We start from the raw sequence: 14,898 nt of genomic DNA on the forward strand, positions 1-14,898 counted from the left end.
ACCTGGGATTACTGTCAACACTCTCCTGGACTGTCTCCCTCTGCCTCTCTCCACCTCCTTCCTGTCTCCTAAGATCCATGGCATCCTTTTTGACATTGACCTTTAAACTCCAATTAGCCACTTAATCAGAAATTAATTATTAATATTAGAAAAATCAACAGGGCTTAGGTTGTTTCTCTTTTTCACCTCATTATCATACACTAATGACCATCTTTGCATCTGATTTTCACAACAAAGGCTGACAAGGTGGCGCTTCTGCAAGAATCAGGTGATTTTTTTTTTGTAAAGGCCAAACAGAGATGGACAGATTTTTCTATGCTTCTCCTGCAGTGTTCACCTCTGACTGCTCTTCCAAGTTGGAACGCGCTGCGGATGTAGTCATTCAGATGTCTCTTCAGACTGCATTAATAAGAGAGTCCTCAGCTGTGTAAGAGCACCACATCCACTTCTGAACTGAAACCCTCATGCACTAATTTGGTGTGAAATGGTTGACAGGGAAGTGTGAAAACAGCTCCTGGAAAAAAACAAGAGTTTATGGCAAAAAAAAAAAGGGGACACACATCAGTCAGAGACAGAGCAGTTTAGATAGAAGAGGGGCGACACTGAGGGATTAGAAAATGGCAGCAGGTCATGTGACTCATGGAGCTCCAAATAGTTCCAAACAGTTGTTGCAGATTGTTTTCCACAGGGAACAGTGGGATTTATCAGCAATTACTGTTTTTAATGACTTGTACGACCTTGCAAACTAAATCTGTGTTCTGTTGTTGTAGATAGCTAATTTAGCTGGTTGGCTAGGTGCCTGTTCTATTAAAGTGAAAATATTTGAGAGAGACGGTCAAAGAGGTTGTAAAATGTGTTCTGACACATCACAAGTATAATTATTGCTATTCATTTCAGCTTATTACTTTGGATGATAGCAACCAAGTCAGTGTAACTCTATGACACTGCTCCCAATGTTTGGAACTCCCATGATCTTCCATTACTATAAAAACAACAGTTCAACCTAGGGCTTTACAGTCAGTGGAGATGTCGCCATTCTCCTTCTTAATACACTCTGGTCAGAACTGTCTTGTCCACACACACGTACACACACATACACACACACACTTCTTAATTATTTGTCATCTTTTGTTAGGTGTCACGTGTGAAACAGTGCCAGAGGCGTCCATGGAAACACTACTGAGTATTGGCCACTAAATAAATACATTTTGGAACTGAACAATCTCCTTTGGCTAAATAAGATGTTTGAAATGCACTGAGAGCCAGCGGTGCATTGTGTGGCAGTATAATAAATGTGACTCAGCTATCCAATAATAGGTAAAAATTACGCTTGACACTCTTTTCATAGGCTAGATCTACAGAATACCAATTGGTCAATTTGTTCAAGTTTTTGGTTGCCTCATCCTCTTACACCAGGGAATGTAGAAATATAAACAAAAATGAAGTATTTGCTTGTGTGATTCATTTTCTAGCATCTACATGATGTGCTCTTTGGTGAATTTGTACTATTTATATTATTTTAAACAGAAGAAGTGTAGGAGGTCTTCAAATTTACATTCTTAAGCAAGTGTCAGGCAGGAGTAGAGATGTTGTCCTTCTCTCAGATTTACTTCCTATTTTCCAGGTGGCTTAGAAAGATTTAGGGGATCAGCTTGAGGGTTATATTTTTTCTCCTCTCTACATTATCCTCATCATTTCTCTATAAACCTCCTCTCCTCCAAACCCTCAGTCATCAGGCCACATTGCCTCTCACTCATGCCAAAACACAAGCCAGGCTGAAAAGTATAACAATGCAGAGTTGACAAGGTGTGATGTCAGAAGGCTGGCACTGTGAGATGATTAGGAAGATGATAATATAAATGGGGAACCTGTTCTCTTTAAAAAGAGCACTCTGTGGGCCTTGATGATGGTTCAAAGTTTGCAACATGCAGTGACAAATGGGCATTTATTGCTCTTGTGCAAAGTGATTTGTCACATCAACTCACTTGCACTGGGTTCACTTCAGTGCACTGCCTATGTCTCCTACTTAGGAAAAGCCTCTCTTTGTGCTCTGTAACTGAGAACATTTGTTTTTTATGATTTCAATATTTTACTTTTTAATCATCAGCATAGCACTTGATGTCTGAGAGTCATATCATCCTTTCATTAAAATCATCTTCCTGACAGAAGAGAGGAGCCCCTTGACATCTGTGATTATTTGATATTGTGGAGTACAGAACTCGAGCTGTGTTGGCTGAAGAGCCGCTCTGACGCCACTGACACAGGCCCGTGAGATGCAGTGGGCACAAGTGAGGAGAGCCAGAAAGCAGAAGAGCAGAGGCCACGGGTGTTTTCCTTGTGTTGCATTCATGGTGTTGAACTCATTAATGGCAAATCCTCCATCCCTGTCTGTTATGTCTAAAAACAACATGGGCGATGTGCCACTTTAAAGTCAGTGACTGTAATCATGGTTGATTTACAAAATATGATTACTAAGTGCTTCGGCATTCATAATCGCTACAAGCAATTATCCCTGCATAATGTCAATCAGTGGAGATGGATGATTACCGACCAGACTGTGGTGTTTTTTGTTTTATATCAGTGATTCTCAACAACGGTGGTAATGCCCTCCATCATTAATGATGTCCCAATAATTAATTATTATTTTCAATTTGAATGCATCGTCAGCAAAAAAATCAAGTGTTTGGGTTGCTTCAATATTAATATTAATTATTAGCTGATAACAAGCGTTTAAATTACAGTCATCTGTCTCATCCGAGATGGTGACGAGTCGGCCCACAGACGAGAGGTTGAACAGTCCTTCACGTTCCTGGGCTCTACTATCTCCGAGGCCCTGATGTGGTCATTCAACATCAGCGCCATCACCAAGAAGGCACAGCAGAGGATGTACTTCCTGCACCAACTCAGGGAGTTCAACCTGCCCCAGGAGCTGCTGATACAGTTCTACAGCGGAATCAGGGAGTCTGTTCTCTGCTCATCCATTGCTGTCTGGTTTGGCTCAGCAACCAAACAGGACAGGAACAGACTCCAGGAGACAGTCAGAACTGCAGAATCATCAGTGCCACCCTCCCCTCCATGGAGGACCAGTACACCTCATGGGTCAAAGGGAGGGCAGAGAAGATTTCTCCAGACCCCTCACAGCCTGGACACAAACTGTTCGAACTCCTCCCCTGTGGATGGTGCTACAGGTCACTGTGCACCAAGACAACCAGGCACAGGGACAGTTTCTTCACCCAGGCCATCACACTGATGAACACTTAACTCATGACTCTATAACAGAATAACAACCCTCAGTGCAATACCTTGTAAATACACCTTTGTATATATCTGAAAAACTGCATCTAAACTGTGTGTATATACACAGATACTTTATAAGTATCTATCTATCTATCTATCTATCTATCTATTGGTGGCAGCATCATGGTTTGGGCCTGCTTTTCTTTAGCAGGGACAGGGAAGATGGTTAAAATTGATGGGAAGATGGATGGAGCCAAATACAGGACCATTCTGGAAGGAAACCTGATGGAGTCTGCAAAAGACCTGAGACTGGGACGGAGATTTGTCTTCCAACAAGACAATGATCCAAAACATAAAGCAAATTCTACAATGGAATGGTTCACAAATAAACATATCCAGGTGTTAGAATGGCCAAGTCAAAGTCCAGACCTGAATCCAATGGAGAATCTGTGGAAAGAACTGAAAACTGCTGTTCACAAACGCTCTCCATCCAATCTCACTGAGCTCGAGCTGTTTTGCAGGAGGAATGGGCAAAAATTTCAGTCTCTTGATGTGCAAAACTGTTAGAGACATACCCCAAGCGACTTACAGCTGTAATCGCAGCAAAAGGTGGCGCTACAAAGTATTAACTTAAGGGGGCTGAATAATTTTGCACGCCCAATTTTTCAGTTTTTTTATTTGTTAAAAAAGTTTGACATATCCAATAAATTTCGTTCCACTTCATGATTGTGTCCCACTTGTTGTTGATTCTTCACAACAAATTACAGTTTTATATCTTTATGTTTGAAGCCTGAAATGTGGCAAAAGGTCGCAAAGTTCAAGGGGGCCGAATACTTTCGCAAGGCACTGTATATATATAAGTATAGATACTTTATAAGTATCTATGTATATTTTCCCATTTTGTTCTCTCTGTTTTTTCCTCATTTCCTTGTGGAAGAACATTGTACGTGCACACTGACAGCCACTGCACCAAAGTTAAATTCTTCATGTGTTTGACACACCTGGCCAATAAAGCTTGTTCTTATTCTAATTCTGATTATGTCCAGCACATCATATTTTATATTATTTACAACTATCTTCCATTTATTGAATCATAGCACTGAAATGAAATTGTATTTCAATGTCTAGATTCTAGGTGGTCAGAACTTCTACATGTGGCTTTAATTTCGTATTACTCAAATACTGCACTTAAGTGCAGTTTTGAGGTATCTGTACTTTACTTGATTGTTTTCATTTTCTGGTACTCATACTTTGACTGTTACATTTTAGAGTCAAAAAGTATACTTTTTACTCTGCTACATTTATTTTACAACTTTAGTAATGAGTTATTTTTCAGAACCAGATGGATACAAAAAAATACAGTATAATCATAAGACCTCATTGATCTATAGTGGAAAGTTCACAATCTACCCAGCAGCAATTCAAATTAAATGCATATAAGTTAGTTGAAACTAGCTTAACCCCCCCCCCAACCCCAACCTAAACTGCATGTCTTTGGACTATGGGAGGAAGCCGGAGTACCCGAACAGAACCTACGCAGGCACAGGGAGAACATGCAAACTCCGCACAGAAAGGCCTTGGGTCAGCCTGGGCTCGAACCAGGAACCTTCTTTCTGTGAGGCAACAGCACCAACCACTGGCATTTAAGAGGTTTCAACATGACTTAAGGAGGTATTCACTCAAAATAGGCTGAGAACCACTGTTCTACATAGTATGTTCATGAAAATGTTTAAAAATTTGAATGAATGAGTGTCCACACAGTTGCTTGTGTGTGCCACTGTGCACAAACATAAAGCTTAGATAATCTGTAGTGTCATTACAACATGCCTGGTTCTCTCAGAGCTTAATTCCATTTAAAAAAAGTGATCATCACGTTAAATGAAGTCAATCCCAATGCATTTGCCATTTAGTCATATGGTGCAAAAAACCTTATTGTGTGTGTGGGGGGGAGAGGATTTAAACAGTCAGTGTGAAAACCTTATTGTGTGTGTGGGGGGGAGATTTAAACAGTCAGTGTGGGGACTCAATGTCCTTATGGGGACATAAAGCAAGTTCTCAAAACATAAATCATGAAATTTTAGAGTGATGATTTGGTTTGAGGTTAGGATGGGGGTTAGGGTTAAAGTTAGGGTAAGTCAGTGTCCAGTGAAGTTATTGAAACTGTGTGTGTGTGTGTGTGTACACATGCATGCTCAACTTTTTTGAGCCCTTCATAGTGCTGGATTTATAATTGATGATGGATTTAAGATCAGGTATGAGGGTCGAGGTAAGCCATGTAGTGCTGCTTATTATAGCTGCTTGTCAGTGCTTCTTGCATGTTTTAGCCACAAATTATGTTTGTGTTACATTACAGCCAGAGCATGACACAGGTTGTGAGTGATTGCCTTTAGCTCCCAGGCAGCCATCAGTTTCAGTTCATGCCTCTGCAATACAAAAGTCTTACTGTATTGTAGAGACTATAAACTTACTTGAGACAAATACTCCATCACTGTATTTAGTTGCCTCCATTTTTGTTAATTGTTACACTGCCACTGTGAGCACGGACTCACAGTGACACTGGTTCACAGATTCATATCATGTGCTCTTTGTCATGTACTTATGAGCAGCAACAAAATGAATTTAAAAAGTAGTTTCAGGCTGCAATAGCATCACCATACAACAATGCCGGAAATAAATTTGAATTCATTTTGTGTGCAATATTCTCATGTTTCAGTTCTTTGCAAATTGATTTTCATGTTCTTCTGAAACAAATACGAAACAGCGGCTGCACCTGAGAGCGAGGAAATCTATGATGTCCAGATCAGCAAACAGGTAAACAGGTTAAGTATAAAAAAAATCATCGGCATATATGAAATAAATGTTCAGTCAGCAGAGCAGAGTGTGTATGTGTGTTTATTTGTGTTTGGCTGGTTAGTTACACACTGGCTTTTTCAGCAAGTATATAAGTTGCACACTATATCTGTCTCTGTCTGACTGCATGGATCATTTGTTATGTGCCTAGTACTGTACAATCAAAAGGTAGCATCAATTTTTAAAAAAAAGCCTTAGCGGAGCCTCCACCAGGAATCCTGAATAGCATGTAGCAGCAGTTACATCACGTCACAGCGTGGTATATTCAGTGGACATCTCGTCCTTTCCATCTCAGAGCTGTTCTGACAGATCATCCCTTGTGCCCACTCTATGGCTGAATGGTTTTGAAAAAACAAAAGCAATCGTGAAAACGAGACAGAGAAATAGACAGAAAAGCCAAGACGGAGATGGAGTGACATGTGCGCTTGTATGGCTACATAGATCTATTTCCTGAAAAGCACTCACGCACACGAGCAGCTGTTGTGTGAGCCACAAGAAAGTCATACACAAAGAGAATCACACACACACCATTCAGTGTTCAAAGATATGAGGAATGTGTTGTCTCACCTGTACATACCATAATTAATGTAGTACATGTCTAGACATATTTGTGGATTATGTAAACATGACCATACTTTGTCAAGGCAGCGAGCAACCTGTACAAACTCATGGCTCACAGATGGAGAGATCAGCAGACACTCAGGCAAAGTGTGAACCAAAAAGCCATCACAGAAGCTATGCTTCTAGTCTATGCTATAGGCACAGTATGAAGTCAACCTGAGAGATGTCGCCAGTGTGTGTTAGTGTGTCTAAGACACTTTACTTCTCTGCATTTGTTAATGGTAGATATGTCACAGTAAACGCTGTGCCTGATGCATCAACCGGACTCCCTAGAATGTGTTATTTTAGGTGCAAAAACATTCAAATTCACTAGAGAACTTGTGCGCTGTTCCTGCCAACGCTGACGCATCCCTGCCTCACTGCTGTGGACTCAGACATTCTGGCATACTGAGCACTTTTGGCAGACCTGTGAAATCTGCACTTTGAATTTGTTTGTCTAGAATTAAGTGCTTTTCTGTCCAGCACTGTGCAGTGGTAAGGCAGCTGATTCACATACTAAATCCTTACATGTCAATCACCTCTGGTTTCAGCTCTCCATTTAACCATCAACATAAATGGAAAATGAATGTGTGCTATGGGAAATCATCTCCTTGAGGATCTGTTGATGATAATGATGCATTATCAACTGTAATAGCATTTACCAGCATGTCCATTAGTTTGACACAAAACAGACAGACACATGTGCTCATGCATTAAACCCTAAAGAGCTTCTTCTCAAATGCACATTGTGACTCAAGCCCCAAAAATCAAGTCATCCACACTTCTCATAAATGATAAGAATGAGCGTTTCACTTCTTGTAGAGCCTAATCAGTTATGAGAAGCTGCAGGATGCAAGTTTAGATAACAGCCCTTCCTTCAAAGCTCTTACAGCTATAAGCACTCATCACCATGGTGTGTTTCATCTCCGCTGCCTGGACAGCAATAATCAATCTGATGGCACCAAAAAACATGGTGTTTATCTCTGCCTGTGAGCCACACAGCGGAAGCACACATACATTCACAGCAGATGATTTTTCACAAGAGAAACTACCTAAATACAAATACAGCACAGGCAGTGGGTCTTATGATGCCCCACCAAGCGCACGTGTTTTTAAAGATTTTGCTATAGGACTCCTGCCTAATATAAATTTTGTAAAATAACATAAGTGCAGTTCTAACTAACTGTTCACCTTGCTTTGCCAAACATGACAAAGGGAGGTGCACAACAAAGCCTAATGCAACGGTGGTTAAGTAGGGTCTAGGGAGCTCCAGGGGTTCCTGAGGAGGCTCCATAGGCTCCAGCAAAATGAGAAACTGTTTAATTTCACAATTATTTCACTCACTTGATAATAACACAATGGGAGCATGCATGCTACTGTAATCTTTCCTCATTAGAGGTTTTACTCTCCCTGCTGTTGTCAGACATCCAGTGCAGACAGCTATGCAGCTTTATAGCCAGTTAAAGCCTAGAAAGAAGGAAAGAGTTCCCTTGGACCAAATATTGTCAGATAAGTGTCTGTGGTCTAATGCAAATCTGTCTGGGGGTATCTTGATGTGAACAGTCTGACTGCCTTTAAGGTCCCTTTTATATGAGGTGCTAAAGGTCCTGAGTGGTCATATAGTGTATAGCCAGCGGATAACAACCTTGTGAACTGCGGTTTGATCCATCGCATCTGAGATGTACTGGCACAGCAAATAATAATGCTTCAGCTGAGTGCAGTGCTCGGAGAGGTAGCCTTGTGACCCGGGTACAACTCATAAACTGCAGTGCGGCATCAGCTGTATTAATTTCACACAGTGGTCCCCATGTTTCCTTACACGGGTGAATATTTCATTCCCATCTTCAGTGCGTGTTGTGCAAATTAAAGATGCCCTTCAAATGGCTGATCGTCTACAATAACACATCTGCGGGGCAACGTGGTGCACTGTAAATCAGCTTCACACCCATAAAAGTATCAGCACTAGACTGTCTGGTCGGTTTTACAGTGTGAGAGAGGGCAGAATCAGCCTTTTGGGCTGCGTAATAGACTGTTAGACTATTAAAGCAAGCAAAAAGCAAAATCATTCATCTGGGGGCTAAAGTTGGGACTTACTCACCCCTTTTGAACATTTTATAGGCCTAGGTGTACTTCGTCTTCTGACCTCGGAGAATCATCTATTCTTATATTCCAGATTTTAAACTTGAGCGCCTTCGTTTTGATGTGGCGTTAATGTCAGCTGTCACTCCTTTGGATGCTCTTGCAGTCCGCTGTAGCGAGTTGTACCGCAGGCTGCCGTGGCTCTGGTGAACACTGACAACAAATAATAATCCCCCTTTCCACAAAGTCTGGCGGACCTGAGTCGGACCTGGGAAATTAGGCGACAATAATCGCGAAGCAGACTCGCTATAATTATCCCCTCAGTCCGAAATCACGGTAACTCCAGTGCGTGTGATAGGCACAAGCGCACAGCATGGTATTCCGATACAAACGCTGACAGCAACTCCTTCTTACACGCACATCATAACAGTAAAGGCTGCAAACCAGTTTCTGAGGGCAGGTCGACGGTGAAGACAGGCAGTCTGCAAATAAACCACAAAGATGTGAAATGAAGTGGCCACTGTCAGATTGTTCTCCTGGTGCCTCAGAGCCCTTCGAAGTGCGTCCTATTCGTTCAAATATCCAATTAACACAAGTTATTTGGATTCACATTGCGCCTCTGATGCTGGATTATAAAGGCAGCCTCCTTAAATCCTCCTTAATAATGTAGACTCTGATGCTTTGATGATTTCAGTTTTCCTAAAATCCCCCCTCTTCAGCTCTCCTCTCCACTCGTAGGCTAATTGTCACATTTCTGTGATCTAGTCTGTGTCGGTCTGTTTGCTTTCCACCTATGGATCAGAGCTCGTTGTTGTTCTCAAAGAGGGAGAAAGTGTATTGTAGCCTATTGCCTCAGCCCCTCCACCGGGCAGCTCCCTGCTCCGTCCCTCTCGCTGCCTCTGTCCCTGTGCCAGCTGACATGCTTCCTGATACCAGCGCACATATTAGGAGACACAAGAGAGTAATACTTATGCTACATGCGACAACAATATAACCAATAAACAATGCAGGAGAGTTTTGTGAAGCTTGTTGTTGCGCTTTCTTTGAAATAACCCGAGCCTCCACCCAAATCAATAGACTATCTTATCGATAATGGAGTTCTCTCTCTCTCTCTCTCTAAAATTCAGATTCAGAGGGGGTTTACTGGAACTAAGGTTTCAATAAACAATGTTGACGAAGCATCAAAATACAATTTACAACTTATAAATAATTAATTATTTGGACAATAACAACATTAACATCAATAGGCTATGTAGGCTGTTAATTATATCATATGCGTGTGCGTGCGCGCGTGTTCTTTTGGAAAGTGAGGACATTTTGTCTTCACTTTGTGAAACACATTTTTGAGGGTTAAGACTTGGTTTTAGAGTTAGGTTAAATCTGGTTTAGGTTAGGGTTAGGGGCTTAAGTCATTGAGTGTCCTTACAAGGATAAAAGTACAAATAAGTGTGTGCGCGCGCTTGTGTGTAGATTATTCTGTACCTCAGGCTGTGGCATGTTGATGCATATTGGGCAACGATGCTGTTTCCTCACTCACATTTTGCAAATGATAATAAAGATACGCAGCGTTACGGTGCAAATTAGGCTATTTTTTAAACATTTTATCTTAAAAAATAAACTTGAATTAAAATGTAGCACTCTGAATTGACTGCTATAGGCTATAAATTCCCTTTCTTGTTGTATTCGATTTTTTGTTTGTTTTATATTATTTTATATTCATTTTATTTTGTTTTACTTTGATTCAGTTGTATTTATTTATAGTTTCTTTGGTATTTTAAATAGTTACTATTACTTTTTGTTTTTAGTTTCGTTCTATTTGTTCTTTTATTACATTTATGTTTTTACAAATTTAAATGTTATTTATATGGCAATGATCTATTTATTTTTATCTTATTTTATTATAACCATTATGAACAATGGACATCTCACTTAAACTCAGAAACACACCGTGTTGTTCTCTTGCCCATCACTATGGTCCAGCTCCTGTCCCATTCATTGCCATCGATTACATCGGAGCTCAACTTCTCTCCTCTGAAATCTTTAGTCGATTGGTTTTGGCTTTCTGTCGCTCACATGTTTCATGTTTGGGAGAAACAACATGGCAGCACCTTCAGGTGAAGGCCTGCCACAAAGCCCGCAGGTAAATATGATACGGAACGGGAAATATTTAATAGAAGAGACAGAGAATACAAATTCTGTGAATACTTTATATAACGTTAGATAAGTCGCCTCCGCGTCAACGAGGCGACACTTCGTTGTTTCCAGCGCAGCACAGCAGTCCGACCGGGTAGCCTTATGTGTTTACTGACGTTAGCTATACAGCCTTTTGTTTTTCTTAACTAAAAAGTTACACCCAATGAGCACTCAGTGTGTTGTCCTGACTTCAGAGGGCTGACAGATTAGCTGTGAATCAAGTAAAAGATGTGTGTTTCATTATTTTCCAAAGGATCACTGTTCCCTAGTAATGTTTGATTCGGACAGTGTAAACACAGTAGCACGCCTCTGCAGCTGATCTGACAGGAAACAAATTCGTATAAATGGCCTGTACGTGAAAACGCAGTTACGTTTATATTCACATTGTTGGCCTGCTGATGTTTTTCGGGCATTGTAAAGGATGTGGTTTAGAGACCAGAGCCAGTGTTTACAGGCTGTATGGATAATTACAGTATTCTGTGAATAATTATAATGCTGACAAAAGAATATTTGCATTGTTTACATTGGCGATCTTGTGTTTCCAACATGTTGTTGCACCTGCAGCCTAACATCATTTAAGACATTGAAGAATTTTCTGCCGTTTTGCACCAGTTTGTCAGACCAGAAGACAAACACAAAATACAAGGAAATTGTTTTGAATATGAACATATTCTGTCTTCTGGACATGGGAAGCACTGGTGTAGTACTACTATAACACCAGCAGCTGATTCCAGTTTTCAAAAGATCAACAAGACCAAAATGATTTGATCTGCCAAAATGTCTCATACCCTTCAAGTCAACTCTGTATCCAGTGAGTTGAGGCAGGACTGTGGGCAGAGAGGTGAAAGGTGATGATGATCCTTATGGCCCACCTAGAAGGGCCTACAAAAGGTTTAGACTGAAATGATCTCAACATTTTTTCTAATGTTTTTTTCATTTCTGAGTTTATTGTTAAGTAGAGTAGTGCAGATTAATGACAGATGGAGAAGTCATTTTGAGTGAGTGCAGTTTTTTGTTTGATTTATTTAAGGATTCATTCATTTTTAATGAAGGATTCTGATGTTTTACTGGTGTTTTTTATTTGTGATTCAGATATGCAATTCACTTAGACAGTTTTTCTACATTGTAGATTAAATACATTCAAACTATGAAATAACCCACTGAATTTTGTAGTAAGTGAGTAATTGTTAAACAAAGGAAGGTATGTTTACATTTTTAGAGACCTTCTGCTTTGATGACAGCTTTGCACACTGTTGGCAATATTGTAACCAGCTTCATGAATTAGTCAACTGGATCTCACCTGATCTCAGAAGCTAAGCAGGGTTAGGCCTGGTTAGTGCTTGGAAGGTGGGACTTCCATGTGCGTGGCCACATTATCCACTGAGGTTGCACATATGTGCCGGTCTCAACCCCAGATAAAATAAAATGAGAGGATTGCATCACAAAGGGCATTTGATGCAAAACCTGCACCGAATCACATATGTGGATTGCAGTAATCTGCTGTGGTGACCTCCAAACAATGGGCAGCAACAACTTAACTAGCTGGCTTCCACAACACACTGTTAGCGATTTGTGATACACTGATCTGTCTGATTTGTCCTTAGTGGAACTGTCACTACCTCATGAAGCTGGTTGAGAGAGTGTGCAATGTTGTTATCAAAGCGAGCAGGGTCTACTTTGAAGAATCTGACATTTTAAACTTGTCTTGCTTAGTTTACACCAGGGGTGGCCAATTCCAGTCCTCGAGGGCCGCTGTCCTGCTTGTTTTCCAACTATCCCTGCCTGACCTGCTGCTGATTACCTGGCTCAGGTGTGTTCAGCCAATCAGAAGCAGGACAGCGGCCCTCGAGGACTGGAATTGGCCACCCCTGGTTTACACTTTATTTTATCGGTTACATGCAATTCCATATGGTATTTCATAGATTTGATGTCTTCAGTTAATCTGCAACGTAGAAAATCATGGAGACCTTTGAACAGTGCTGCATATAGATAGCGAGTTCAGTGACTACAGGAACAATTACAGTTGCACTTTGTAAGTGTTTACTTTTACATTTGCATTTGTTGGAGAGAGAAGAATCTCACAGTTATGCCAAATACAAGTGATGCAAAGAAAAGTGGTGCATAGTCTTGCTTTAAACATTGGGGAAAAAAGAACTTGTACCCAAAATTTAATATATGGCCAGTGTCATAGGGCAATAGTATAAGAAGTAATACATTAAAAATGCTGGTACTGTTCTCATATTAGAGTGTACGGTACATTGTGATTAAAATCCTAGAACAAGTGGGGCTAACTTAAAAAAAAAAAAAAGAAAGTAAAGTTTCTCCCATTTCAGCTGGCATTTCAAGCACTCCAGTAGCTCAGTAGCTTAGAAAATAATTTTGAAAAGATGCTACAAGGGCAGATTTGTGATGCTCTCCAATTCCCCACCTCTCATACCTCATTACATGTGGTCTATCACTGCAGGGGGGGTGCAGTTGTAGAGTTTAGATGTGGGAAAACAACTTTTCAGAATTGCATCCCCCCCCCCACTCCTGTTTGAAAGTGAGTCTAGCTTCATTTGTTGCATACTGATGGGTACAGAAGGCTTCTGCTAAATAACATAACTTATAACTTGCATTATTATCTGACTGTGGCCTTTTGCCTGATTGTCTTGCATGTGATCAGCTTGTCTACAAAATGTAAGCAGAGCTAGGTCATTTAGATATGATCTGCTTGCTTCAGCCTGTGTTCACTTGGTTGCTATGAGCTCAGCCATTTAACTTTCCCTTTAGTCCGAGGACCACGGCGGGTAACCAGTCATATTCCAGATGAAATCCTGCAAGACCCTGAGTTACAGGAGGCAATCAAAGCCCTGCCTGCAAATTACAACTTTGAGATCCCCAAGACAATTTGGCGGGTGAGACAAGCAAAATCTAAGAGAGGTAAGCTCTGTTCTGCTCCCTGTTCTCTACACTTGATTCATTTTGTACATGATTAGGAATCTCTGTTAACACAGCCAGTCACTGAAGTTGCTGTAGGGGAAAAATACCGTATTGCGAATGCTAGGAGAGTAGTTGCACAATAAGCTTTATTGCAGCACAAGAATTTCAGCTGAAAATCAGTGTGTGCGAGTGGGAAAAATAATTTTGGGTGCACAGGTGCGACTGACTCAGAGTTATTTGGGTTCTCAGTTTGTAAGGACCTGAAATATTTATCAGTACTCAAAGAGACCAGCGAGTGAGATTGGTGGATTGGAAAATATGGTCTTAGAGTTTATGGAGCGATTTCCCCTCTCTGTCACATTTGGCAGCATTGATTGTGGATGCGGCTCAGCTCCTCCACACACAGACTGGACAGCAGCTGAGAGCCAGTGGAGAGAGGGAGGCAGGTGAAGTGAAGCTTTATTCAAGGTGACAACGCCTATGTTTGTTACTGTGCATGAAGTAAAACCTCTGTGAGTAAAAAAAGCCAGTAAGACTATGCGGCCATCGATAGAGACTGTACGGCTGTGTCTGGCCCATCCACTAGTTCAGACCTACTCCGTTCATGAACGTTCACCGTTCATGTGTTTGTATCGTTTGCATTGTTAAACATTGAGACAGCAACATTAATACAATTAAAAAGACTCCCAAAATTTCATTTGTGCAAATATTTTAATGTATTTATTTATTTTTGTTTAGCTGCACAAGCACACCTAAATTAAATGTAAGCATTGAGCCACAAAGTTTAATAGGGTCAGGGTGGTCCACCCCTAAGAAAATGGGAGGTCTAACACTATATGGACTAGGGGTGGGACAATTCACAGAATTCAAAGCTCGGTTCATATCACGGTTTTAGGGGGTCACGGTTTTTGGCTCAGTTTGCTACGTTTTTGGTAAAGGAGGGGGGAGGGTCCTGCCAATTTCAACATGCTTTTCATTTATTTGTCCACTGTTTCCACAGTGAGATCCGTCATTCAT

At 40.9% G+C, this 14,898-nt stretch overlaps 2 protein-coding genes across 2 annotated transcripts in view; one reads left to right on the plus strand and one right to left on the minus strand.

The window, feature by feature from the left end:
* The window catches only part of rtn4rl1b (reticulon 4 receptor-like 1b), a 141,455-nt gene extending 131,787 nt beyond the window's left edge, over positions 1-9,668 (minus strand). The window contains exon 1 of the mRNA XM_020614822.1: positions 8,786-9,668. Coding sequence (XP_020470478.1) covers positions 8,786-8,798 — 13 coding nt within the window. The 5' untranslated portion in view covers positions 8,799-9,668. The remainder of the gene's footprint in view (positions 1-8,785) is intronic.
* dph1 (diphthamide biosynthesis 1) overlaps positions 8,899-14,898 on the plus strand; it is a 74,698-nt gene continuing 68,698 nt past the window's right edge. The window contains exons 1-3 of the mRNA XM_020614865.1: positions 8,899-8,972; positions 10,887-10,906; positions 13,732-13,881. Coding sequence (XP_020470521.1) covers positions 8,899-8,972; positions 10,887-10,906; positions 13,732-13,881 — 244 coding nt within the window. The remainder of the gene's footprint in view (positions 8,973-10,886; positions 10,907-13,731; positions 13,882-14,898) is intronic.

Source organism: Monopterus albus, unplaced genomic scaffold (genome assembly GCF_001952655.1).
Source record: "Monopterus albus unplaced genomic scaffold, M_albus_1.0 scaffold152.1, whole genome shotgun sequence".
Taxonomy (NCBI): Eukaryota; Metazoa; Chordata; class Actinopteri; order Synbranchiformes; family Synbranchidae; genus Monopterus; species Monopterus albus.